Below are 26,912 nucleotides of genomic sequence, written 5' to 3' on the forward strand. Positions count from 1 at the left end.
TTTACATTTAAGGATCCCAAAATTGGCTTGTTTATGAAATTGAAAACTAAGCTTTTCTTAAAAAGATTCAAGACATGAACATAGTTACAGTTTCACATAATTTTAAAACATCCATTTAAAACATTACAAAGTATGGGAAAGAATAATGTATGAAATGTGGTAAAATGTAGCAATAAGTTTTCAGCAATTATAAAGTACCTGAGGCAGCTAACTTATCAGGAAGTTCAAAGTCTAAAAAAGCAAGTGGTTTTTCAGATCTGATAGTCTTTCCCAACAGTAGTGGGGGGAGGTGCAGATGGAAAGAAACTTCTTCATACTTGTTTAAAAAAAAAATTTAAGCCCTATCCTGGAACAGTTGCTAGGTTTTATAGCTTAAGCCTTTTTTTTTTCCCCCCAAAAATAATAGAAAAAAGCTCAACTCACTAACTGTTTTACTGTTTTCCTAGAAAAACTTCTCAAAGCCCTCCCTGATGCAGATGACCTTGCCAAACTTATGCCTGACTTTGACAAGATTGGAGAGAGCCTCGCTTCACTGAAAGGATTTCTTTCTCCTGGTGAGAACAAATTTTCAGCTAAGTTTTAATTTCAAAAGCTGAACCTATTTGATGATGAGGGTGTAGGTATGTCCTTAGATGCTAAAACAAAGCAGATCCTGAAAATGTTTGTGTTTGCATTGAATATCTCTTCTGAAAGAGTTGTGGACACAGGTAAGTGTAATGTATCTTTAAAAGTGAGAATTCTAGTAGCAAGTGCAGATAACTGTAATAGAAATAGAAAACTTCTATTCAGCTTCAACTTCTTATTCAGCTTGAAAGCTCAATTCTTCAGTGAGTCAGAGAAGCTGGATGTGTCCAGCTAGAACTTTGTGAGAGTGCCACTGGACAGCAGCAATATCACAGCTGTTGCAGGAGAAAATAGGTGGATTATTAAGAGCAAAAATTCTTAATGTTGCAAGCATGTGAAATGGGGAATTTGTAACAAGGGTATTCTGGATTGAATGATGTTTTCCATCTGTCCATGGACCCAGGAAAACTTTCTTGGAGATTTAGGTTAGGTGGGGCAGTGTTTCAAAGGAGCAGGTGAGTTCTAAATCCTTCAGAAAAGGCATGGGGATGGTTTGTCTATTCAGTGTGTCCAGGCAGTAGGAGGGTTAATGGTTTTCAGGTTTTAGCAGACTTAAATGAGATTTCTTCATGAGCGTAGCAGCAGTAGCTGGAAATTGTGGATTCAAAATGACGTAATAAGATTATCTGTAACCAGCTGAAATGTAATGTGGATTGCTTCTAAAGAGGTGTTTGAGTTAATGGTGTGTTGAAGAAATCAGTTGAAATTTTTGTTTCTTTCTTTCTTTCAGTGTCATCTGCCGGAGTCTAGCAAACAGCAGCTGTGGAATAAAGAGAAAATCACCGCTTCAAAACCTGCATCTTGTTTCCCGAAGTATACATCATCCCTACTATCCAAGTGCAAAGTTCCAGAGACCTCCCTTAAGGATATCCATTCAGCAGTTCTCTTCTCTGAATCGTCTTCCCCTTCACAAAACAAAACTTTTAAATGTAAAACATGGATACCAGTCCCACAGGAACTTTTGGCTGGCCAGATTAGCCTCTAGACTTCTCAGAGTTCGCTATCTCATCTTAGGATCTGCAGTAGGAGGTGGCTACACAGCTAAGAAGGTATTTATCTCTGGAAGCTATTTCATGCATTTTATCTTTGCTATTACATACTTCAGAACAGAAGTTCTTGTTATATAGCCACAAAAATACGGGATGCCATTGCTTGGTTAACTGGTGATAATAAACATGAGTGAATATGGAAAACATTGTTTAGGAAACTGCTATAGATCTTAAAAGATCAAAGTACTACTCATATCTAAAGATGGTGGGTTAGTATGTTTTATGTGTAGGTAGTAGTTGCTCATGCACTTTATGTACATTTCTTTTTCTATTTCTGCCATGATTTTTTTTTCCTTTCTCTGTTAGACATATGAGCAGTGGAAGGACATGATACCAGATCTCGAGGATTATAAGTGGATTGTTCCTGACTTCATTTGGGAGCTTGATGAACTTGTTGACTTCGGTATCACAAAGCCATGATGTTACTCTGTCTAAAGACTGGCATGTGTAAAACTTAAACACAGGAGTGTAGGTCCTCAGGGCCTCACTCCAGGAGTAGCTTTTCAGGTGTAATTTGAGGGGACTTTTATTTTTGGAGTTTGATGTGTGTTTCATCAAAGCATTTGTGTCAGTGTGTTTGTAAGAAGAAATTAAGCTCTGTGTAGCCATATAGTCCTATTAGTCTCTCAGAAAGGAGAGTTGCAGTGTGATCAAGGGGACTCACACAGGTCTTCGTAGTATTATGCAGAAAGTTTTTGCTTTCCATATGATTGACTTAAAGTGAAGATATAAATAGATAGTAAAAAAATAAGTGTGAGTAAAATACCAGTTGAAAATGCAGAACAGTGAACCTGCCTATCCACAAAATTGTCTTGAAGGTACAGAAGAAACGAAAATGAAAAATACTGAGACTTGCTTTCCTGAGCCTTCAGGTTGCAGTAGAGGCTCTTGTGTATTTTTAGATGAAAGACAGAAATCTGAAAATCAAGTCAAACACTGGCTTATATTTTATATGCAGGGTAGAAATGTTGTGATTTTTTTTTTTTAAAGAATCATCTCAATGTAGATTTTACTGCATAGAATCATAGAATGCTTTGGATTGGGAGGGACCTTAGAGATATTCAGTTCCAACCTCGATGCCATGTGTGAGAATTGCATAGATAAATGCAGATATTGAAAACTGATACAAGTTTTTCTTGTCTTACTGCAAATGGACACTACATTTTTATAGTACTTTAAAGGTAATGATTTTTACATTTAAGGATCCCAAAATTGGCTTGTTTATGAAATTGAAAACTAAGCTTTTCTTAAAAAGATTCAAGACATGAACATAGTTACAGTTTCACATAATTTTAAAACATTCATTTAAAACATTACAAAGTATGGGAAAGAATAATGTATGAAATGTGGTAAAATGTGGCAATAAGTTTTCAGCAATTATAAAGTACCTGAGGCAGCTAACTTATCAGGAAGTTCAAAGTCTAAAAAAGCAAGTGGTTTTTCAGATCTGATAGTCTTTCCCAACAGTAGTGGGGGGAGGTGCAGATGGAAAGAAACTTCTTCATACTTGTTTAAAAAAAAAATTTAAGCCCTATCCTGGAACAGTTGCTAGGTTTTATAGCTTAAGCCTTTTTTTTTTTTTTTTCCCAAAAATAATAGAAAAAAGTTCAACTCACTAACTGTTTTACTGTTTTCCTAGAAAAACTTCTCAAAGCCCTCCCTGATGCAGATGACCTTGCCAAACTTATGCCTGACTTTGACAAGATTGGAGAGAGCCTCGCTTCACTGAAAGGATTTCTTTCTCCTGGTGAGAACAAATTTTCAGCTAAGTTTTAATTTCAAAAGCTGAACCTATTTGATGATGAGGGTGTAGGTATGTCCTTAGATGCTAAAACAAAGCAGATCCTGAAAATGTTTGTGTTTGCATTGAATATCTCTTCTGAAAGAGTTGTGGACACAGGTAAGTGTAATGTATCTTTAAAAGTGAGAATTCTAGTATCAAGTGCAGATAACTGTAATAGAAATAGAAAACTTCTATTCAGTTTCAACTTCTTATTCAGCTTGAAAGCTCAGTTCTTCAGTGAGTCAGAGAAGCTGGATGTGTCCAGCTAGAACTTTGTGAGAGTGCCACTGGACAGCAGCAATATCACAGCTGTTGCAGGAGAAAATAGGTGGATTATTAAGAGCAAAAATTCTTAATGTTGCAAGCATGTGAAATGGGGAATTTGTAACAAGGGTATTCTGGATTGAATGATGTTTTCCATCTGTCCATGGACCCAGGAAAACTTTCTTGGAGATTTAGGTTAGGTGGGGCAGTGTTTCAAAGGAGCAGGTGAGTTCTAAATCCTTCAGAAAAGGCATGGGGATGGTTTGTCTATTCAGTGTGTCCAGGCAGTAGGAGGGTTAATGGTTTTCAGGTTTTAGCAGACTTAAATGAGACATTTCTATCATTGGGCTTTTTAAAACTGAGAACAATTAGATTTGATCATCATATCTGACTTGTTAATGAACACAGTTCAAATCTTCATTCGTTCTTATAATAAACTGCAAGATTATTTGTATTATATACCTTAGTAATTATGAAACCTCATAAATCTGTACTCATGAAAGATTCTATCTGTGAGGGGTTATATCATTGTTCTAAGTGTGTTTGAAAATATTTCCATATCAGTGTTTTCGTTTCTTTGAAATACTGTCAATGGCAGAAGTAATTTATTAATCTTACAAAAGCAGCAAGAATCTAAGTAGGGGCCAAGTTCAGCAGAGTGACAAGTAGATTACAATCTCCTATGTATTTTGGCTGTTTAAAATTTTAACAGTTTCAAATGTTGTTATTGACCAATAGTGAATTGTTGCCTATTACTTGTTATCATACTCACACTGGCAGTGTGACCATTAATGATTGTGTGGTCCTCCAAATGAAGCAAAGATCCCTCATCTTTATCTTGCATTTTGTTTTGTGTTTATAATTTTTATTTCCCCTCTTCTGCTGATTTTTCACAGGTTACAATTTGGTTAGTGAAGTCATAGGAGCTTCTGATCTACTTCTGTTGTTAGGTGTGTAAAAGCCCTTTTTCCTGCCCTTAAACTGCCTTTTTACAGCAAACTCTTAAAGCACTACCATACTAAGAGAAGTGAATATCAATACAAATACAGCTATTTACAGCAACTTAATATGTATTTATAAATACTTTCCAACTATTTGAAAAATACTTCATAGAATCACAGAATCGCAGAATATGCTGAGTTGGAAGGGACCCATCAGGATCATCGAGTCCAACTCCTGGCCTTTTTCAGAGATATCTTAGAAATCCCACCATATGCCTGAGAGAGATGTCCAAAAGCTTGTTGAGCTCTGCCGGACTTGATGCTGTGATCACATCCCTGGGGAGCCTGTTCTAGTACCCAGCCACCCTCTGGGTGAGGAACCTGTTCCTGACCTAGCCTAGGTCCTCTCCTGGGAGAATGAATATGTGAATGGTTGATATATTTCTGCCACAGTCCTTAGGAGATGCTTTTTATTTCAGGCTTGTTCCAGAAGCTTCCTTTCAATACCTGTCATTACAATAGGAAAGATTTTTTTTTTCTCATTACAGTAACATCAGTGGATTTTGTATTATCCTTCTGTCTTTCTCAAAAACTAATTCTACAATATTTTGAGAACTTTTAATAGTCTAACTGAAGCTCCCTGCTCCCTTGTGATATAATTGATCTGAGTCATAAACTAGATATAAAATTTTCAGATGAGTTTTAAACTGATTTTCTTCAGTTTCTTGAGATGAATTTTTTATAGGAACTTCAAAGATTATTGAATTACTAACTCATAGGAGTTGAAGCTTTAATTTTCTAGTAACAGTAGTTGGAGAATTTTTAAGTGCCTTTTGCATCTTATTATTAGTTTCTGTAATTGTGTCCTAGGTTCTCCAGGAGAAACAGCATTCCGGGCTACTGACCAGGGATATGACAATGACAAACAGTTCAAGAAGGTAATTACTCACTTGCAGACCTGAAAATGTCTCTGTAAACAGATATTTAATGTTTCAAAGTGCATCAGTAGCCCATTGCAGAGGTTCATTTGAAGCAGCTTGAAAAGAATTTATTGTTGAATATTAGTTCAGTATCCATTACTGCTTTTTGTATATAAAAGTATTGCAGGGATAATAAATATTTTGGTGTAAGGAAACACAAGGCAGACATGAAAATGTTTAATAATTGCATTATTAAGAAAATTGGTCTGTAATAAGAATGTAATTTTAGGTATTGTATGCACATTTGCAGTTTTTCCAGGCTTGGTCTCCATGGCACTTGAGTTTATAACTTATTACTCAAGTTGGTTTAGGTGATTATTTTTAAGCATTTCTGCCTGCAAACTCATTTCTGTTGACATTTTCGCAGTTCTAATTGTTACTTAAGAATTTCTGCCTTAAAGAATTTCCATTTCTTAAAGTAGTCTGTTTCTTACTTTCTTTATCTAGATAAAGCATACCTCATATTTTTGTTACTATTTTCTGGAAAATAATGTTACTGTATTTTGATAACCTAAAGTTTTAGCACTTTTTTTCTTGAAGTCAGGAAGGTGAAGTTTATTTTTTTGTTTTCATGAACATTTCTGTTAAATTCCTAAATTGTCATATTGCTCATTTTTAAAGGCTTTTTATTTTTCCTGTGTCTGTTTTTAAAAATTGTTTTACAAAAATGGAAGGAAAACAATATATATCAGGGAATTTGTAAATTATCTTATAGTTATTTTTGAACTGAAATTTTCTGAACTATAACTGGGGCTTTTCCATAAACAACTATTCTGTATATGCAGGCATGTATACATTTATTCTGTGTTAATTCTGCATGGTAACATAGTGAAACATGTACAAAGCTCAGATCTTACAAACATTTTTCCCCCTGTAGAACAGTGATAGATTTTTATATGAGACTTAACCTAGCTTTTTATTTCCCCTTTGTCTGTAAACTGTCTATGTTTTTCTCCAGAGTGATTGCTTTGCACAGGTTTCACTGTACAAAACATAAAGAATACTTTACTATTGATCTGTGAAGAAGTGGCCATCTTAGTTTATTGTCTCTGATGACTGAAATAACTGACACTTTTATTGAATACTAGTAATATCATTAAAACTTGTTATGATCCTGTGGTTGTTTTGGATGCAGTGATATCTGCATTTTAACTTAGACTGTGATGTGGAAAATATCACCAGATTAATATGATTAAGAAAATTTTGTCTCATCTAATGATTATATCTGATAAAAAAATGTTAATTTGATAATTAATTTGATCAGTTTGGACAGAATATTTCAGACTAGGCACATATGAATACCTAACAGAGCATAATCACCAAATTTGTTGGCAGGCAAAATTATTACTTTTAAGACAATGGATAAGATGGCCTTTTTGCATTCAGTGCTTACCCCTGCCAACCAATGCTAGTTTAAGAACTGTGATTGTATGGGTTCATAAAGTGGTTGTATGGGTGCTGTAGTATGATACTAAACGTGCCTGATGAGCTGGTTTTCTCTGTTTTGTTTTGAGGAGATTAGTAATGGATAAATCTAGAAATTATCTGTTTGGTGGAATTTTCTGTGGAATTGATACAGGATGTGATCCTGTAGACAGGTCTCTAAAAGCTTCCAGTAGACTGAGTGAGAAACCAGTTGTTTTGCAAAGTAACTATAAGAGAGTGAAAGATGTCCTAAACACCAAATCAGGCTGTACTGCTTCTTGTCAGCTAATGTGTTTATCTTATAATCTCTCATTTAATCCAAAAAGTAGAATATTTTTACAAGAGAATTAAACTAAAATTACTGGAGTGTTCAGGTAAGTAGTTTAAATATGTGGTATCTAAATCTCTTTTTACCTGGGTTAAATAGTAAATTTTGCCTGGGAGAAAGAAGAGTAAAGATAGTTATAAAAGTTATACTGAAGTAAAAATATTGTATTGTAAACGAGGATCTAGTTGAGGCTTCTGCTTGAAACATCTGTGTTACCTTCTTAGGTTATCTTGCACTACTGTCTGTCCCCATGAAAATTTTCTTTAAGAAATAGTTTCCTCTTAAAGCAGACAAATTCCAAAGCTTAGCCTTTACCATTAAAGAACACATACAGTGGTTATAGCTGTGATGAAGTTGGATTGAAAACTGTGACTCAGGTCTTGGTGTGGGGCTTAGAGTCCTTTCTCTGCTCTGGTTCTTTGGTACCATGTCGTGCTGTGAAGACCTTGCTGCTCTCTGGAGCAGCTGCAGTGTGTGATTGTCTCACTCAGCCTGCACTGGGTCACCTTCAGCTGGTGTAAGGAGCTGCACAATATCCCACAGCCCTTGACCACAGCTGCTGCTGGAAAGTGAGAAAGAGACTTGAGTAAGGACTGTCACTCACTTGTTTTTGTTTTTTTTAAACACTTGTTTTTTGTTTTGTTCTTCCTTGCAACTTACGCAATAAAGTTTCCATAATTTCCTCTGTTTTTTTAAGAGTGCTATTGTATTCCCAACTTAATTTCCAGTTTCATGTTAGAAATGCTCTGGATAAAATTGTTACATTTATTCAAATTCTTAAAAATTGATCTCTTTACCTATCTTGTCATTTTCACTCCTTTGTATCCCTTTTAAATTAAAGAGAGAGTCATACTCAGCTGCAGTACAGTATATTAACATTTGATACAAGATAATAGGGCGTGGGAGAAGTTTAAAGAATGCACAGTAACAATGTCAAAGTTTGTCCCAATATGTCAACTACTGCAGTCTTTTAACTCCTGTTATTCCCTACCCTTTACATTGTTTCTTTGACAATGAAAAGAGTAATGTAATGGTTGTAAAGAACTTGATTTTTGAAATCGCATTAATTGATTTGTGTTGATTTTCTAGCAAAAATTCTTTAAAGGACAGATTGATTTTGGTGAAGGGGACATGCAGTAATAGTGTCCAGTGACAGAGAGATAAAAATCTTTTTGTGTGTGTCTCGGTTTATGCCAGCTGGGGTGCTGTGTATATAGTTCTGTGCTATTTAAGGGTCTTATTTTTTTAATATTAATTTATTTTAAAATCTAAAACAGTAAATTAAGATCTAAACTATAAAGGAAATAATAATGTGATTACTGATTGTAACATTATCATCTTTGTATCTATCAAAGAAGTCTTTTAAATGACGTAATTTTTTTTGTTTTATTAAATGGTGTGACTGTAGTTGAAAATTATTCTTGTCATACTTTATTGTGGAATAGCAGTCAAATGTACCAGATGTCTTTGAAAGGAATTGCTAGTTAAATAATGAGATTTGGTGACTTCAAACTTCTGTTACATTTCCTGTTTAAATGCTGAAAGGCCTTCATGGCAGACTTTGTTCAGTGTTTTTTCTTCTATTTTTGGACCCATAGCATAATGTTTAAAGGGAATGTGTTGGGTCATACCGAGAGTTTCCTTGTCTGCAAAATATAATTACTTTTCTTCTAATACTAAGTGTAGCCATGAGGCTTCCTCTCCTTGCTGCTGTGTAGGAATAAAATCTTTTTCCTGAGTTCCTGGCTCAGTTTTAGTGCATTTAATGCATCTGCTAGTCTGGCATTAGAGGCATTTATTAAATCTGAAAGTGGTTCAGTAAAATGCAAGAAAATTTTTCTGTGCTTCAAATTATACAAATCACTGTTTAAAAAATGTTTATATTTGGTCATTTGATTGTGTCTGTCCTTTTATCCATTCTCTTGTGTTGTTTATCCTTATGTGTACATGCCTGTGTGTGTATTTCATGCAACAAATGTATACCTTGATGATGGATGTCTTGAATTCTTACACCAAAGTTCTGTTTCAGTGCTTGTTTTGATTCTTGAAGTACATTTTTGAAACATTTCATTTCACTGAATGTTTTCTTAGAAGATGTAATATTTTTTAAAAAGAGCTTTACTTAAATAGTTCATTAATATTCTTCTCTTCATTCTCTGAAATAAACAGTTTGTATGCTTCTGGTAGAGGCTGGCATAGTATTTCTCAACTTTGAAAGACAGCTCACCATTATAGGATTGTTTGGCGTGGAGGGAGAAGAGAACTAAGCTTTGTGGAAATGCTGAATGAGTAAAAGAATAAGCATCAAGTTTTAGGGATTTTTGGAATGATCAGGAAGGGTTATGACAGCATGAATTTAAATTGCAGTGAGTTACAGAAGTGGAGGGGGAGCTTTTTTATGCTCGAGAAACTATTTTTCTTCTGCTAGTTTGAGAAAGTTAAGTACCAGCCAAATATCATCTTTTTATAAACTGTCTGTATTTTGCTAGGAATAAAAACAAAGCAAAAATACCCCAAAGAACTTTTACTGACAAAGCTGAACTCAACAGTTTGATAATATTTTAAAGCTGGGATAGTTATAGATGGAATTTTTAAAATATTTAGATGCTTAGTTAAAGTTCAATATAACTGTAAAATGTAGCTAAATGTTGGTTGCTTTGTTCTGCCTGGAATTGCAGAATGCATGGTTCTGCTGGCTCTATCCACTCCAGCTAGCAAGAGATCTTGCTAATGAAATTCCACTTGCATTTGAATTGACCCATTCATACCTGTTTTTCATCTGTCTTTGTCATGCCTTTTGGTTTAACTTTGTTCTCCTTACACCCCAAAATTTTCCTCTCCTTTTTATTATAAACTCACGGCAGGGCCTGCTTGGGGAGCTCATTCTGTTACAACAGCAAATCCAGCAGCACGAAGAGGAAGCACGCAGAGCCGCTGGCTTCTCTTCCCAGCAGAAGCGAAAGGTGATGCCTTAAGGGACGATATGTTCTGCATTCACTCTAATCCAATACTTCAGCTCTCTGCATTTGAGTAGAAAAATCTAACTAATTAAATCGTGGATGCAAGTAATTGGCCAGCTTCACTACAGATGTGTAGTCCTGTTTCAGTTTAACCAAGTTGCATTTAAAGCATGATGTTAAAAGCAAACCAGGTACTTTGTGTCACTTAGAAATTGTATTATCTCTGCCTTTAAAAAACTGTTTTTTAAAGTTCATACATAAAAAATGCATTTAAGGAAAGTACATGAATTAATGTCAAACCTGTTTACTGTTGCTTGTTTCTGGTAGCTCTGCCTTCTAAGAGTGTAGCTATTTACAGGGAATATATCTCTGGGAGTTTTTCTCCCCTGCTTTATACTGTTGCCAATCTGAAAATGACAGCAGCTCCTTAGTAATAATTTTGCACAGACAATTGAATACTGCTGATAGTAACAGTATCTACTGTGTATTCATCAGCGGTAGTCCCTTGTCTGTTTTCCATCTTAAAGCAGAATTTTTACTGATTTGTTGCGCTTGTTGAACATCAGTACTTCTCTTTACTTACTTAATTTAAGCTCTGATCATTTTGTTTATTATTATATGGCTGATTGGAAATTCCTCTTAAATTGGGATGTTTTAGTTGTCTGATCTGTTGCAATCTGTAATTCTTGACCACATTGCTTTGTTGGCTGCTTTTGTGTCTCCTTAAAAGCTTTCTGATTAGTCATACTTTTCAGCAGCTTTGGAATTGAGCACTTTGGAATTGAATACAGAACTGGATCTTCTGTACATCTGAAGATAAATCCCACAGAAAGATAAATGAAATAAATATGAATTAAACGTTCAGACATATTTGCATAGCTGTAATTGTCATGCTTTTTACTCCATCAACAGAGGAAAATCAATGTTCTCTGAAAGTATAGTAGTACTTCAATATTTTGCTTTCTTGTCATATTATTTTATATGGTTTAGAGTTACAAGCTCCCTTGTCAGATTGTATACAGTTTATTGAGAGAGCTAGAGTATGGAATAATAGAGTGAAGTAATAATAAAATGTATGAACTTGTAAAAATTGCTGGAAAACCAACACAATATTTGATATATAAAAATTTATCAGCCTAATAAACACATTCAGGAAAAAAATGAGCTTGATACTACATTTGTTTATGATTGAGATTCTACTTTGTTAGTACTTTGTTGCAACTAATTCCACAATTCCCAAGCTGTGAAGAAGCTGCAAGAGCTGTCTTTGTAAATGTTATCCTGCCCTCCGTGGCTAGTATTGTGTTTTCAGAGGATTGTAGGTCTACCTTCCTTTGCAGATGGAAGATTTTCACTTAGCATTCGATGTGCTGTTGGGCATACATGCCTTAAGACAAAGAATGAGTCTTGTTTGTCACACTAACTTTTATGTTTGAATCAATTTGTAAGAGATGGTAAACTATTTTCTTTAATACCTTGAGATGAGGATATGGGTCAAAGAATCCAATTATTGATCCACATTCTCTTTTGGAAGAACAAATTGTGACTGTCAGTGAAGTAAGACATTGCAGGCCCTTCTGACAGGGCACAAACTAACTCTTTTTATGTTTTAACTGAGTTGTCTTGCTTGCATGTCTATAATAAAACATGATATTTTTATTTCTGTTCTTGAAAGTTTTGTTGCCCAATTTACTTGCATATTTATCTGTTTTAGTTTATTTACTCAGTATTAAATCTACTGCAGTTGTAAATTGACCAACAGTACAAACCATCTCACAATCAGGAGAAGATACTAAAACCAAAAATTTAATGTTATCTTGTTGATTTTTATTTTTTTGGGCAACCTGTTAAATATTTATCAGTAAAATTGTTTACAACTGCAATCTGCGTGGCTGCTTGAATGCATTTTGTCTGGGCCTTAATATTTTCATTTAAATTATTGGAAATTGTTGTAGTTCTGCACATAATCGGTTTAAAATTATTTGCAGTGAACAGATACCTGTGTGCAAGGGCCCTTGATTAAAAATAAGTATCCAGCATTCTTTTCTCATAATTCTTTATGGTGGCAATGGGGAAAGAGGGAGTAATCTTGAGTTACAAGCCGTATTGATCTGGTTTAAACAAATACTCATTTACCTATATAAACATGTTTTAGTAGTTGATGAGGGGATAGAAATCAGAAATCAGTCTTATGTGACTGTTAGTACTTGAAATTGATATTTTAGCTTTTATTGGCAACTTTAAAATTTCTAGCAATATTATGGCCCACATATTCAAAATACTGTATGTCCTAACATTGAAATCACACCTGCACCAAGCACTGAGGCAAAGACATCATTCTACAGCTGTTTGTTGGTTTTGACATGACTTACCTAAAGTTTTTGTTAGAATTAATCATCTAGTGCTAGATAATTCTTTGCTTCAGATCTCGCAGTGCGAGGCTGTGCAATATTTTGGCTTTCTGTGTTGAACAGAAGCATCAGCCCACACAGACAGTGCCTGTTGTTGGAGGTGTCTGTAGGGGAGCACTTCAGAGGTGCATCATGGCCCCACAAGTCCTTTGAGAACAGCAGAGAGCAGGAAAATGTTACCTCCTTTGAAAGTCTGCAGCACATGGAAACACTTTGTTTTCCTTTTCTTTCCTAAATTTTCTTGCTTCTTTTGGCTCTGCACATCATTCTTTTTGCCTCCTGTTTTTATTTTCCCCTTATCTCTGAGGTGTTGAAGGTGTATGTATATGTAAATGTTTATTTACATATAGCAGCTTGTGGCTGCATGCATCAAGTCCTCTGTTCAACTAACCCTGTTTCTGATGCACTTTTGCTACCACTGAACTAATTAACAGCAATGAAAAGTTAATTTACAGCATTTTGTCTTTGCTCTTTATGAAAGAAAATAATGGCAATAAGATGGAAGTGTCAGCTTGGATTTCTTTCTATAAAGTGCAGACACAATTCTTCAGGCTTAACAGCTAAATGATATTGACCACTATGAATACTTGTGGATTATATTCTTGTTTCATCTGTAACAACTGTTGTAAAGTTTTAGTGATGGAATTAATTTATGTCTAAATAACAGCTGTCCTCTACATATTAGATAATACGCTCTTTCTCATTTGAAGCCAACTTGAGTTGTAGATGTCTCATGGGCTTTATCACATGAACTTTATTTAAATATTGACACACTAAGTAATTGTTTAAGTTATCATTTTTTCTGAATTGAATATTTCATCAGTCAACCATTAGATTTTGCTCTTTCTAAATATTTACGTCATAAGAATTTGTATTCCATCATTAATGTTTTTTGTCATTGTGTTATTAAAAAGGGATTGTTTAAAATAACTGTTTACTGCATCTTGATGAACACATTTTAGGAACATTTGGCTTAGAGTGTTTCTTAGTGCTTGATCTTACTACATTAATTTCTTGAATCTCAAGATCTCTTGTACTGTAATATCCTAATTTTTCCAGTTTTAATGTAATTGAAATAATTTTGAAATAACCCTTCAAGACCGTCCTGTGTATCTAAAATGTATGAAGTTGTGTAGCACATTTAGAATTCTGACAAACAAATATGAAATAAGAATGCTTATGAATATTCATAAATAGTAAATACTCACCTGAAGGTATTTTTGTAGCAAGCAGGTGTTCAGTGATTTTATCACATTGAGATGGTGCTAATTCAGAAAGTGGATATACAAGATCCTGAGAGTTTGACTGCTAAAACTACATTTAGTTCAGTGGCCAGAAATCTCAGCACCATATGAAGCTGCTATTCCCTAAGTCATTTTCCCAGTATTAAGTCTTGAAGGGTTAATTTTTACATTTGCATGTACTGAAATTCAGTCAATTCTTTGATGTAAAGCTTCTGTTGCAGATGGGGCTTTCCATCAACTTTAAATTTCAAATGCTAATTGAAGAATTTTACTTGCTGTAAAATGCATGTCAAGTCACTTTTCTTATGTGGAATGAAACTTTCAGTTCATAATTTGGTTACTTACAGTGCTTAAACTAAACAAGTGTTGGTAGCCATGATTATTTTTCTTTGTAGGTGTCTGACAAAGAGAAGATTGATCAACTTCAAGAAGAACTGTTACGCACTCAGGTGACTTTTCTGAGTTATTGATACCTTAAGTAGTGATTTATATGCAGCAGACTCAGATTTACTAAACAAAAGCACACCTGAAGTATATTTGGTAAAAATGCAGTGCTTTTTTCAGTCTCTGAATGTATCACTGCTGAGTTCCTTGTGTTGGCACAGAGCAAAGGTCAGTCTAGTCTGTTCTTCTCTGAGAATGACTTACAGTATGCAAGACCTCGTTCCAACCAAGGTCGCCTTGATTAGCAAGGCAGAACTAGTTATTTGTAAGCTAGATATTTTCAGGGATGATGCACATTGGTCATCTGTGTCAGTGTTTTGGTTTTCTTGCTCACATTAATGTCCAATTAATCTTTTATCTGCAGGATTCTAAATTGATTGGCTCTTTGGCTCAGCTACGTTGTTTTATAGGGGCTTTCCTAATCTCTTCATATATTTGCTAGTTTTGAGTGCATTTATTACTTACCTTTTCTTAATATATTGAAATATAGGGGTTTTTTTAATGTACACTCAGGCCAAATACATTTCCACGTGTAGAAAGCATTTTCAGAGTAGATATCAAAACTATATACGTCTCTCATGTTCAGAGTACTACTGCAATCTCCTAAACAGGGCTAGGCTGGTACAGTTGTCTTGATCTGAGGTTTTATGCTGAAGAAAGGGTCTAAATGAGACTTGTATATTTACATTCAAGCTCCATTTGATTGAATGGCCACTTCCCACTGACACTGATTTCTGTCTGGTTCCATATGTGTAGCTTCTTTGAAAATTATGCTTAAGATGCTTTAATATTGATCTTTGTGTCCTGAGGTTTGAACAGTATGCTCTTAAAAAAACTTTTAAAGCAAAATGGTTGCATTGCAAAAAAAAATAATTCTAACACTCTTTGCTTGGTGACCTTGTATTCTTAATAACTAGTGATCATGAGGGTTTCTATATTTTTGAAAGACCTGCCTGAAGGATTATAAGTTTTTCATAGGTAAAACTTTGCTCACATGAATCTGTTATGTCCATGATTACACAAATGTGTTTGTACTATTTATAGCTCAAATACCAAAGAATGCTCGAGCGATTAGAGAAGGAGAACAAAGAATTGAGAAAATTGGTACTGCAAAGAGATGACAAGGGAATTCATCAGAGGAAGTTAAAGGTATGTGTTACAAAACTGCATTGAAATACAGTTACACCATATTTTCCATTATGCTGTTCTAAATTGCATTTGTTAATTAATATATAAACTTCAAACATTTGTTTTAAGATACCTCTGTTAATTTTTTGAGTCATCAGGACTTCTATACATCCTTTATTTTTTAACTGTATCACTTTTGGAAGTGGCTTCAATTGACAAACACAAAGGGGTGACCATGTCTAACTCAATAACTTACCTAAGTGATGTGGAAATGTGGCTTGGTTTTTTCATGTATCTTCACTGTATTTTTGGATAATCTTGCTTCCAACTCTTCTTGCACACACAGTCTGATACCTTTTTGTTTTGTCATGGGTCACACTGAGTTTGGTAGGAGTAAGTTACGGGGTCAGGGAACATCATTTAATGACTGTAAAAATCCAGTGAGACTGGCTTTTGTTTTTGTCTGCCAAGATCCTGAGCATTCTAAAAATGAATTTTCTGCTTCTCTGTGTCATTTGTTAACCAGTATGGATCTTGTTCTTTCCTCTGGGAACTGAAAGGTGAACCCTACTTGTGCAGAATAAGACTGATAACTCTATATCCTTGTTAATGTTAATTGTTCATCAAACTCATTAAGTCTAGATTTTTAATGGAAGAAACTCAATTTCGTTTGACTTGAAAGCTGCGAAGTTTGCACTCAGTTGTTCTCTGATGCTGTACATAGGAGCTCTCATTTTCCTCCTTCATCCACAGGAGTCAAGGAGTGACTTTACTTGGTATGGTATTTCATAGAACAAAGATCTGTGATGCAGTATGGACAGCTGTGGTTTCAAACCATCAGGAGAAAGTAAAAACATTTTCACACAAATTTACAAAAGAAGTAGTCTGAAACTTTTGTTCTCTTATTTGACTGTGTTTTCTCTCTGTACTTTTTTTTTGTAGAAGTCCTTGATTGATATGTATTCTGAAGTACTTGACATCCTGTCTGATTATGATGCCAGTTATAACACTCAAGATCACCTACCTCGAGTAAGTAGATAACAAATTCAATGATTTCTACTGAAACACCAGTTTTGCAGTTAAATAGAGCACTTCATTATATTCCAGAATAATCCAGAGTTAGTGTTAGGCTATTTTATTGTAACTCCACCTTTTTTCTTAAGACATGTATTTCATTTTAAAAGCAATAAGATAATTTTGAAAGTAACAAATTTAACTAGCTAAGCCAGTTTTGGCTCTTAGATAAACCCTGTCTAGATTCAGTTACTGCTGCTGGGCTCAGGTGGAGCTGAGTGAGTAAGGTGCCCTGTCCATCTCCCCACAGCATGCTGCTGTTGGGGGGGGATTTGGGAGGGGGTTAGCCTAACTGTTGGTACAGGAGAGAGCCAGGAATGCTTCCTACTTGCACAACCACCTGTAGCATTGGTAGCTTCTATAGGAAGCCACTAAGATGGAGAAACTCAGGATTCAGCTCTTTCCAGGCAGAAGCGGCATCTACTAGATGAGTTGTGTTTTGCCTGCTGAAAGGATTTTGTGCAAGAGAAGAGCTGCCTGCCACAAGAGCAACAAGCCCTCCCTTTCTTCATTAGATGCCCTGGCAGGATGCTTTGTGCACTGTGCTGTCTTAAGCACAAGTCAATTTTTTTGCTTGACTACAATTTAGTATTTCTTCAAAGATTCCATCTTTATACCCGTGCATTTATTATCAAGCCGAATACAGCTGGTGTTGATACAGATGTATGTCTTCCTAGTCAGCTTTTGTCTAAGCTTCCAGGATATCCTTCCAAAAGCCAATGGCTGTTTAAACTTTCACTTAAGGTGGTGGTGGTTGGAGACCAAAGTGCAGGAAAAACCAGCGTGTTAGAAATGATTGCCCAGGCCCGCATATTCCCTCGAGGCTCTGGGGAGATGATGACACGTTCCCCTGTCAAGGTAAGAAACATCCTGATCTCTGAATCAGCATTTGCTCTGTTGTTCTCCCTCTGATTATGACATTGATTGAAGCATACATGTACATAGGTTTATAAAATGGCCTGTAAGCAAGGGAGTTGTTTCAGCCAATGGCAGAAGCTCTGCAGATCTGTATATGATCCCTGTGTACTGTCTGAGTAGTAGCAGTACCATTCAATAATTTTGTGCTAAAAGAGCATTAACTATAATTGTGTTTCTACAGAGGGAAGTGTACATATGCCATGTACTTCTCATGTTTCTCTGTGTTAGATTTGCTACACTTTCTCATTAAAGCTTTTTACATTTAGGTGACCCTTAGTGAAGGTCCCCACCATGTGGCTTTATTCAAAGACAGCTCTCGGGAGTTTGATCTGACCAAAGAGGAGGATGTAAGTATAATAAAGTGACTGGAAGTTAATGAGACTTCTGCTGATTCTCTGAATAATTTTTTATCTCTGTGATCTCTAAGCCCCTGTTTAATTTGAGTGAAAGGTGTTTAGCATTGTATTAGCTATTAAATTATCTCTTTGACTGGCGCTGAAGTGGATAAAATGTTGAGTGCTCCTTACGCAAGACACTTTTTGAAGCATGAAGGGATCTAGAGGTATTCTGTCGTGTAGTGCCCTCCCCATTTACCAGACTTACTAAACATGCATTTGAAATAGTACCTGTAAATAATACTTGTAAACTGAGATCTTCATCCCTAATGTAATTACCTACACCTTCTGTGTAGGTAATTTTTCTTCTATCACAGGTATAAAGAGCTTTCTGTTTGATACTTTGCTTTTCTTGTAACAGCTTGCAGCTTTGAGAAATGAAATAGAAATCAGAATGAGAAATAGTGTGAAAGAAGGGTGCACTGTTAGCACTGAGGTAAGACTTTTCAAATATTTCATGGTAAATATCTGTATGTGTATGTGTTTTGGAAGTGTTCTTCATCTGGGGGACTGTGATGAATCCAGTCTGCATATACTTCATATTTTGCAGTATACAAAATGTATTTGGACTGTTAAAATCAGTTTTATACAACAATACTGCATTTATACTTTCATTAAAAATTGTACTTCCTATTTAAAATGACAGGTTGTTGCTGAATAAAACATATATGTGTAAATATGTGATAATATAGTTTTATATATGTGTTTGTCTATGTAACTATATTCAAAGCAGATGGTATATAAACTTCTAATTTCAATTTTGTTTCACAGACCATCTCCTTAAGTGTGAAAGGTCCTGGTTTGCAGAGAATGGTATTGGTTGACTTACCTGGAGTCATTAGTGTGAGTATGCAATAATTTAATAAATGAAGACCTGTAAATGAGGTAGTGTTATTGATGAGAACATTAGCTGTTGGGGGTTTTTTAACTTTTTTTTTCTTTGTTTTTCTTCAAATATTTATCTCCATATGCATATTAAAGACTGTGACATCAGGTATGGCTCCAGATACAAAGGAAACTATCTTTAGCATCAGCAAAGCCTACATGCAGAATCCTAATGCCATCATCCTCTGTATTCAAGGTACTAAGAGTCTAAACAATTATTCATTTGTGTTTTTAATCATGGCTTATATGTTACTCTGGAGTCTGTTCTGATGGTATTTTTTCTTTTGTGATAATGTGTATAGTGTACAAAACAGCATGCTGTGGAATATCTGTTTATAAATTAAAGCAATCTGTGCAAAATTTGTGGCCAAAGCAACTTTTTGCTAAGAGTTTTTTTAGCATCAAAGAAAAATGGTGGTGATAATAAAATCCAAGTTTTCCACAGAAGTGTTTTTGGAGGTAGCATGCAATAATATTGAACATAATATAATGTTGAATATTTTGAGTAAGCTGGTACTTGTTGAAAACCTGCAGAACTGCAACAAACTGCTTTGTTTTGATTCTGGGAACAAAGCAATTTTTCCACTATGTGTATCCAAAAATGGACCATAAGTCTACTTTTATGGGGTTAAATTTGTGACATGAAACTTAATTGATGATGGCTACTGTGTTTTCAGTACTGCGTGTTGGATTACATAGTCCCTAAAATAAACTTTGTATTTATTTTAGATGGGTCAGTGGATGCAGAACGCAGTATTGTCACAGACTTAGTCAGCCAAATGGATCCCCAAGGAAAAAGGACAATATTTGTGTTGACTAAGGTTGATCTTGCAGAGAAAAATGTGGCCAGTCCAAACAGGGTGAGTCCAAACAGGTGAAACTCTTTTTCTCACGTTGTGCTGGCTGAAGTCACACATGGTAAAATACTTGAGATGTTGGCAGAGATATTAGACCTCAACTGCATGTTCTAGATAATTCTTAGTGCTTATTTCTGTATTCAGTATGATTTTTTTTTTGTTTGGTGGTGGTTGTTTAATCTCTCTCAGGCCTTGCTTTTAGTGATCAGCTATGGGACTTCAATCTCAGTTTGCTATCATACTGATTCCTTTCATGAAGGTGACCTGAGCAAGTTCCATTTCCCAAAAAGGCTAAGGATATTCTGATATAGGCATTTTTGTTTTGTTTTGTATTCTGTGTTATGCCTTATTAGATTTATGCTTTTATTTTTTTCATTTGTTTAGTTTTCAATCTCAGTAGAACTCATAGTCCCATGACAAACTGCTTCCTGCTGTAGTCTATGTATAACTATGACTAGATCTGGCCTTAAAACTGTGCTGAAGGAAAGAATGTCTCTGTGCAAAGTTAGTGACTTTTTTTTAATCCTTTATTTTCACAGATCCAGCAAATCATTGAAGGCAAACTCTTCCCAATGAAAGCTTTGGGTTATTTTGCAGTTGTTACTGGAAAAGGTAAAGAGAGCTCTAGCTCTTCTTATTTTGTCCTTGGTAGCCCAGAAAGCTGTCTAAATGGAACTGTTGCAGCACTCTGTTCTTTCTGCAGGAAACAGCAGTGAAAGCATTGAATCTATCAAAGAATATGAAGAGGAGTTCTTTCAAAATTCAAAGCTTTTAAAGTATGTTGCTATTTTATTCTTTCTGTTAAAGCAAGCCTGTGTTGGTAAATGCTAGCATCAGTTTTTCTTGTGGAATTTAAAAGGATTGCAATGTGGACACACTAATTGAGATTTAGTATGCTTAAATTAAGTATCATGTTGAGGTGACCAATTTATCCTGGTTTCCTAATGCTTGCTCTAAGTCAGTGGAGACCGACAGGCATCTTCAGGCCGCAGCTGATTCCACTGCAGTTCTGGGCCACTCTTCCAAGGTTTGTGTGTCTCTCCATCAGCTCTACAAGAAATAAGTTTCAGCTTGTCTAAGCACTTAGAGCTGAGAGGAGTAAATCTAGCCCAAAAGTGAGTTTTAGTGCCTCTAAACTTGTCTTGGTGTGACCGTGTTGTATTCAAAGTGTTAGTTTGTGTGCTCTGAGGGAAGCTCACTGAGTGGAGTTTCCATTTCACAGGCTGGTATTCTTCAGCAAAGTACAGTACATGATCTTCGGGACTGTAGTAACTGCATTGCAACCTCTAGAATAAAATCTTATTTAGGGTGGGGCTTTTTATTCCTATGTTTTGTTTTGGGGGCTTTTTCTCCTTTGCTGATGATCTACACTGAGTATTTTAGAGGAAGAGACTGGAATTCGGGTTAGGTACACAGTTACATGTTATTTTCTGCTCTGAGAAGCAAAGCTTTATTCTAGAGAGCAGAAAATGGGGGCCTGAAAGCATAGATAGGCAGAGAACTTCCTCTGTCTGTCTTACTTTACAGGACAAGTATGCTGAAAGCACATCAGGTAACAACCAAGAACTTGAGTCTTGCTGTGTCAGACTGCTTTTGGAAAATGGTGAGAGAGTCTGTGGAGCAGCAAGCAGATGCTTTTAAAGGTAAACATGTTTTGGAAAAAAAAGTAAAATAGCAACTTGCTGTTAAACAGTTATTTCTTCTGTGTGCATTTAATGCTATTCTGCCAGCATGCTTGGGCAATTGTTTCATACATTTATTATCAGAATTTCCCATTAATTGATAATTGCCCCAGGCAATTTCTAGGAAAAAAACTAAAAAGGGAATTTATGTTGCAAAGTACCACTTACTTTAAAAACCAAAGGAGTAAAAACTATGAAGAATAAAAATCATTTGGGTGTTTTTTTGTGGGCAAAACACAGTTCTTCCACTGGATTAAGATGTTTAAAATGGCTTCCTCTATAAAGGTACCATCTGGTCAGCCAGTGCAGGGCTGATGTATGCAGAGCTGGAAGCTGAGTGACTCCACTGGGCTTTTTAAATGCATGAGTTCTGCAATTTGTAGACAGAATATCTTGGCATAGACAGAATAAATTCTGCTCATTTGTAGACACACTTAAAGTTCTTGTTGCAATTTTAAGGCCTGCTGAACTTCTGAGGTAGTCATGAAGTGCTTATGGACAATTAAAAAAACAAGGCCCTGTTTCTGATTTTTGCAGCCACGCGTTTCAATCTTGAGACGGAATGGAAGAACAATTACCCCCGGCTGCGAGAGCTTGACAGGGTAAATTACACTGCCATTATTACTGTGTGCTACGAAGGGTTGAAGACTATGAATCCAAATTTATGCCTTTTGTTTTCATTTGTAAAGGTTTCCTAAAGTTAACATAAAGTACTGACATTTCAGAATGTTAGGACAGTGTAAATTATTGTGGGGGAAGGAAATACTGTTCTTCAAAATTGTGATGCTTCAGCACTTAAGTCCGTCACTCTTCTAATATACAGCTACCTGACCTAACTTGCCTCCAGGGACAGATCAGTGTTTCTTTGTGATCATGACAGAACTGGCAAAGAGAAGTTACATTCCCTGGTCTATCAGACAGAGTAACAAAACAATTGGGATCTCATTTTGTAATTATTTTATAGAGATCCTGAATACTGAAATGCCATGCCTGGACAAAGGCATGCAAGAGATGGTAGGGAAGATGTATGGTAAACCAGGGTAGCTGATGATATACACACACATTGTTCAGAACATGACCAGGAGGCATCATTTGATGCTTAAAGGTCTTAAGGAAAAGGTCTTGGATTTTTTTACCTTTTATATGGAGACATGATCAAGCTACACTTAATGTTATTATTTCCTTTTGCACAGAATGAACTGTTTGAGAAAGCAAAGAATGAGATTCTTGATGAAGTCATAAGTTTGACTCAGGTCACCCCAAAGCACTGGTACAGTAATTTTTTCTTTTTTTTTTTTTTCCATAATTTACTAGGAGAAGTTTGCCTTTAAAATAGAGTTCTAGAAAACAACATTATCAATTATAAGTAAGAAACTGTTTTTCTTGGACAATGTATTGTGTTCCTGTGATCTGTAATCTTGTTTTCTGTGTTCCTAACAAATTGAATGCACACCTATTAGTCACTTGTGTACTGGAAACCATCACATGTGTTACAACTCTCATTTTAGGGAGGAGATGCTTGAGAAAACTTTATGGGAAAGGGTATCTACTCATGTGATTGAGAACATATACCTGCCAGCAGCACAGACTGCAAACTCAGGGACATTTAACACCACTGTGGACATCAAACTGAAGCAGTGGACTGACAAGCAACTGCCTAATAAAGCAGTAGAGGTGAGAATTTATTTATTTAAATTAAAAAATCAAATTAAAACATAATTAAAATGTAAAAGGAAAGTGTAGCTCCAGAGAAGTAAGATGATGTTTGAATGGCTGACTGCATTCTTTTAACTAGCTTACATGTCAGAAAAGGCTGACAAGATCTTGATGTCCCAGAACCATTCAGAGCAAAAACATTGTATTTTGCTCTTCTGGTGAATTTTGTCTATTAAAGAAAAAAAATATTTTTGCAAGGTTAACAAACCCCTCAAGTAGATATATTCACATTTAATAGATTTATGCAAGTTTAACAGAATTCTGCTTCCTACAATACAGTGAAGCAAAGTTTAGTGTTGCTTTTATTAGCAGTGGATAGGGCAGCAAAGGAAAAGCCAGTGATTTATGTTTGTGTGGGTTTTTTTGGAAAATCTCCAGAATGTCATACTTCAAAGAATTGTAGTAAATGTGCCTTTATCAGCTGGTGCATTGTGTAATGGTCCATTTTAGGAGAAATTGTTTGCTAACTTTCCAGGTGGCGTGGGAGACTTTGCAAGAAGAATTTTCCCGTTTCATGACAGAAAAAAAAGGAAAAGAGCACGATGATATCTTTGATAAACTGAAGCAAGCTGTCAAAGAAGAAACTATTAAGCGACATAAATGGAATGAGAGAGCAGAGGATAGCCTGGTATAATGTAGTGGGCTTTTTTGCCTTGAAATGTTTTTATTATAGTTGGATAATCAGTATTTTTGCATTCTTTTGCTGTAATCATAAAATGATTATTGTTGTGTCCATCTCACCTTTTTAATTCAGTGTTTCTCATTTCATTATTATCTTTTATTAGTTATTGCCCTAAATAGTATCTAATAAAACTCTTTTGGTTGGTTCATGAATGTCCTCCATAACAAGGGCAGCCTGGTGAGAATTGTGTGGCATCAGCTTACTTGTTCTGTTCAGTGTAGCCCTATAAAATAATATAATTTCATTTCCATCTTAATAGATTCTGTAATCCAGAGGAATTTCGTATCTTTTGCTTTATTTTTTCCATTATTTATGCAGGCTGTAAAAAAGAATGAGAAGCACACAAAAATAATTTTGGGGGTGTTTTGAAAGGTGCCTCTTGAATATCTAGTGCATGCCCAATAGAATCTGTATTAGCAGACATTAAAAAATGAAAAGAATACTAGAAATGGGTAATTAACTAAATCCTGAATAATTTAATCCTGATTTACCTGTGTGCTAAAGTGACGTTGTGCATTGCAGCGGGTGATCCAGCACAATGCTTTAGAAGATCGGTCAATATCTGACAAGCAGCAGTGGGATGCAGCCATTCATTTCATGGAAGAGACGCTCCAAAGTCGGCTCAAAGACAGTGAGTGGTGTCATGTATTCCACTCTTCTTCCCTTTTTAATCTGAGCCAGTCTTGAGCTAGCTCACTTCACTGAAGGGCAGCCTTTGTATCAGTGACACAGTGGTGACTGTTTGCAGTGGTACTGATAGCGATAGAAAATACAGCCTCAAAAGCTCCCATGCTCCTGCTCTTAAAATGAGGCAACTGAATGAGAAGCAGTAGAGATCTATAGAGTCAAAAAATGGTCTAAATGCACATTAGGAGAACTGGATAAATTCAAGGAAAATAGTTGGTCTCTTTATGGTTTCTAGCATAACCAGTTTTGATGCAAGGTGCAGCCGAGGTAAGATTTGAGGTTTTTTTAATGCATGATTTGGAACCAGGAGGGTGGTCTCAGTAGAGGGTTGTTGTGGTTTTTATATACTTCTTGAAGTATCTACTGGTTGGAAGTAATTTTTAAATTTTAGTAAAATACATCAACCATTGCTTGATGTAAAATACACCTGACTTAACTCAGTGTGGTGTATTTTATGTTCTTCAACATAAAATGTTCATTCTTGTTCACCTACTTAATTTTGAAAGTATAAATTTGGCTGGTTGCATACATTTTGTTTAATAGTTAATATCATGTCTCCTTTTTCAGCTGAATCTGTTATTGAAGATATGGTGGGTCCAGACTGGAAAAAAAGATGGTTGTACTGGGTAGGCCGCACCAAAGAACAGGTAAAAGGAAAAGAATTATAAAGAATTTACAGTTCACTACCTTCAGCAGCATGCAGTTTCCTGTCATCCTCTATTTGGATTTAATTAGTATGTGATAACATTATCACTTGCATTGTAATCACAGATGTATCTTCTGATTGGCCATGTTCATCATAACGTCTCCTCTCATTTACTCATAGTTTTTGGAAATTTCCTTTGAATTTTAATTGCACCTTTTGTTTGATACCCAGAGATGATAGGCTTTTTATATTACTTTTCCTAGATGTTTCTTAAACTGATTCTTACTTTAAAGAAGTAAGCAGAATTTAAAAGGGTAGAGTAGAGAAAGGAGTTTTACAGTCAGCTATATGCAGCCAGCTATTGGAGCATGGTAGTGACTTCAGCCTGTATTAGTTAACTTTTATGAACAGCAACTTAAAGGTATGAACCCATGGAGAGTTCCTGCTAGCTAATAGTCAAAAATTACAATTTTAATCGGTGTCACAAGGGGTATATGAATGTGAAATGTAGGGGAAAGGGGACTAACACCTATGATTTTTTTCCCCACTCTTCTATTCTTGGTCTGCATTTCCATGTATAATGAAAAGGGAAAAAAATTTAAATGACAGTGAATTATCCAATGGACACTTCCACTGGTGTGCCTTTGCATAAATTCCTTTTGAAGTGAGTTAAAAGTAATAGTTAATAGTGTCAGAGGTTTTTTGTGCCCTGGCTTATTAAGCAAATAGAGTGTTTATTGAGGAGGTGCTGATGATCCCTGTGTTGCTAATAATAAATTCCAACTAATCATTCTTATCCTAGAATATTCGTAATGAAACAAAAAATGAACTTGAGAAATTAATCAAGTGCAATGAAGATCATCCGGCTTATCTGGCAAATGATGAAGTAACGACTGTCAGAAAGAATCTGGAAGCAAGAGGAGTAGCAGTGGATCCTTGTCTGGTGAGATGCAGAATTGTAACAAGACACATGGAAGCCCCCTGTGAACATTTGAATGTTTCTAGATGCCAAAGAAAAGACTTCATCTGGATCCTGAGTTTGAAATGCAGATGTTTCCAAACGAATCACTAAGTGGCTGCTTGCACGCAATTCACACACTTGTGTTGGCTGGCAGACAAAGGCTGTGCAGCACTTTGGAATCTGTCCCTTTAGACTGGGATCAGAATCTGCTGAGCAGACTTTCTTGTCTACGTTGTAACAAAGCTTGTTAGAAATTATTGTTCAGATGTAATCAAGGCCTTTGCAAGCAAGTTACAGTAAAAACATACTATGTATGCTAAAGCTTTCAGTGTGGTTGTGTGTGAAGTTTACAGTTCATTGGTACAATGAAGAGATAGAAATTTTTTTAAAATACTTAGAAAAAGGCAGGATTTTTTTGAGTGTCCTAAGGGATTGTATTATACATCTGAAATGCTCTGAAAAATTACATCTCTCATTGCAGTGAAATGCCCCTAAGAGTAATTAGACCTCTTATCTAATTAAATGTGAGATTTTAAATAAATGAGAATTCAGACATTAATAATTAATAGATGTAGATTTTCTATAGCAGTGATTTATTTTCTGCAATAACTTTGGCTATCTTTGCACCATTAGTACACGCACCACTTCTAGGAAGAAGAGTTGTAATATCTGCTACTCCTTTCCTATACAGAACTTAGCATTTTTTATGAAGGTCATAGTAGTGATCCACATCCTCTGCACGAGGAGGCTGAGTGCGAACTGAGGTTTTTTTCTAGCTAACCAACTGGTTTTCTTAATTATGTTTTATGGGTTTTCCAGAGAGGCATT

At 35.6% G+C, this 26,912-nt stretch overlaps 1 protein-coding gene across 7 annotated transcripts in view; it reads left to right on the forward strand.

Annotated features, from left to right (window-relative positions):
- The window catches only part of OPA1 (OPA1 mitochondrial dynamin like GTPase), a 52,950-nt gene that overhangs the window by 4,522 nt on the left and 21,516 nt on the right, over positions 1–26,912 (forward strand). Inside the window, exons 1-25 of one of the 7 annotated variants that reach the window (XM_041475643.1) lie at positions 1,359–1,673; positions 1,980–2,076; positions 3,313–3,420; positions 4,617–4,670; positions 5,532–5,599; positions 10,259–10,357; positions 14,405–14,458; positions 15,498–15,602; positions 16,524–16,610; positions 17,400–17,513; positions 17,840–17,920; positions 18,330–18,404; positions 18,740–18,811; positions 18,950–19,049; positions 19,583–19,713; positions 20,250–20,322; positions 20,414–20,486; positions 21,238–21,353; positions 21,930–21,994; positions 22,586–22,662; positions 22,901–23,066; positions 23,584–23,736; positions 24,313–24,421; positions 25,045–25,124; positions 25,926–26,066. In XM_041475643.1, the coding sequence (XP_041331577.1) occupies positions 2,001–2,076; positions 3,313–3,420; positions 4,617–4,670; positions 5,532–5,599; positions 10,259–10,357; positions 14,405–14,458; positions 15,498–15,602; positions 16,524–16,610; positions 17,400–17,513; positions 17,840–17,920; positions 18,330–18,404; positions 18,740–18,811; positions 18,950–19,049; positions 19,583–19,713; positions 20,250–20,322; positions 20,414–20,486; positions 21,238–21,353; positions 21,930–21,994; positions 22,586–22,662; positions 22,901–23,066; positions 23,584–23,736; positions 24,313–24,421; positions 25,045–25,124; positions 25,926–26,066 (2,277 nt within the window). In that variant the 5' untranslated portion in view covers positions 1,359–1,673; positions 1,980–2,000. Of the gene's footprint in view, positions 1–446; positions 555–1,358; positions 1,674–1,979; positions 2,077–3,312; positions 3,421–4,616; positions 4,671–5,531; positions 5,600–10,258; positions 10,358–14,404; positions 14,459–15,497; positions 15,603–16,523; positions 16,611–17,399; positions 17,514–17,839; positions 17,921–18,329; positions 18,405–18,739; positions 18,812–18,949; positions 19,050–19,582; positions 19,714–20,249; positions 20,323–20,413; positions 20,487–21,237; positions 21,354–21,929; positions 21,995–22,585; positions 22,663–22,900; positions 23,067–23,583; positions 23,737–24,312; positions 24,422–25,044; positions 25,125–25,925; positions 26,067–26,912 lie in introns of those variants that run through there. The other 6 variants (XM_041475641.1, XM_041475640.1, XM_041475644.1 and 3 more) reach the window with 6 other exon arrangements.

Source organism: Pyrgilauda ruficollis, unplaced genomic scaffold (assembly GCF_017590135.1).
Source record: "Pyrgilauda ruficollis isolate IOZ18807 unplaced genomic scaffold, ASM1759013v1 scaffold36, whole genome shotgun sequence".
NCBI classification, from domain to species: Eukaryota; Metazoa; Chordata; class Aves; order Passeriformes; family Passeridae; genus Pyrgilauda; species Pyrgilauda ruficollis.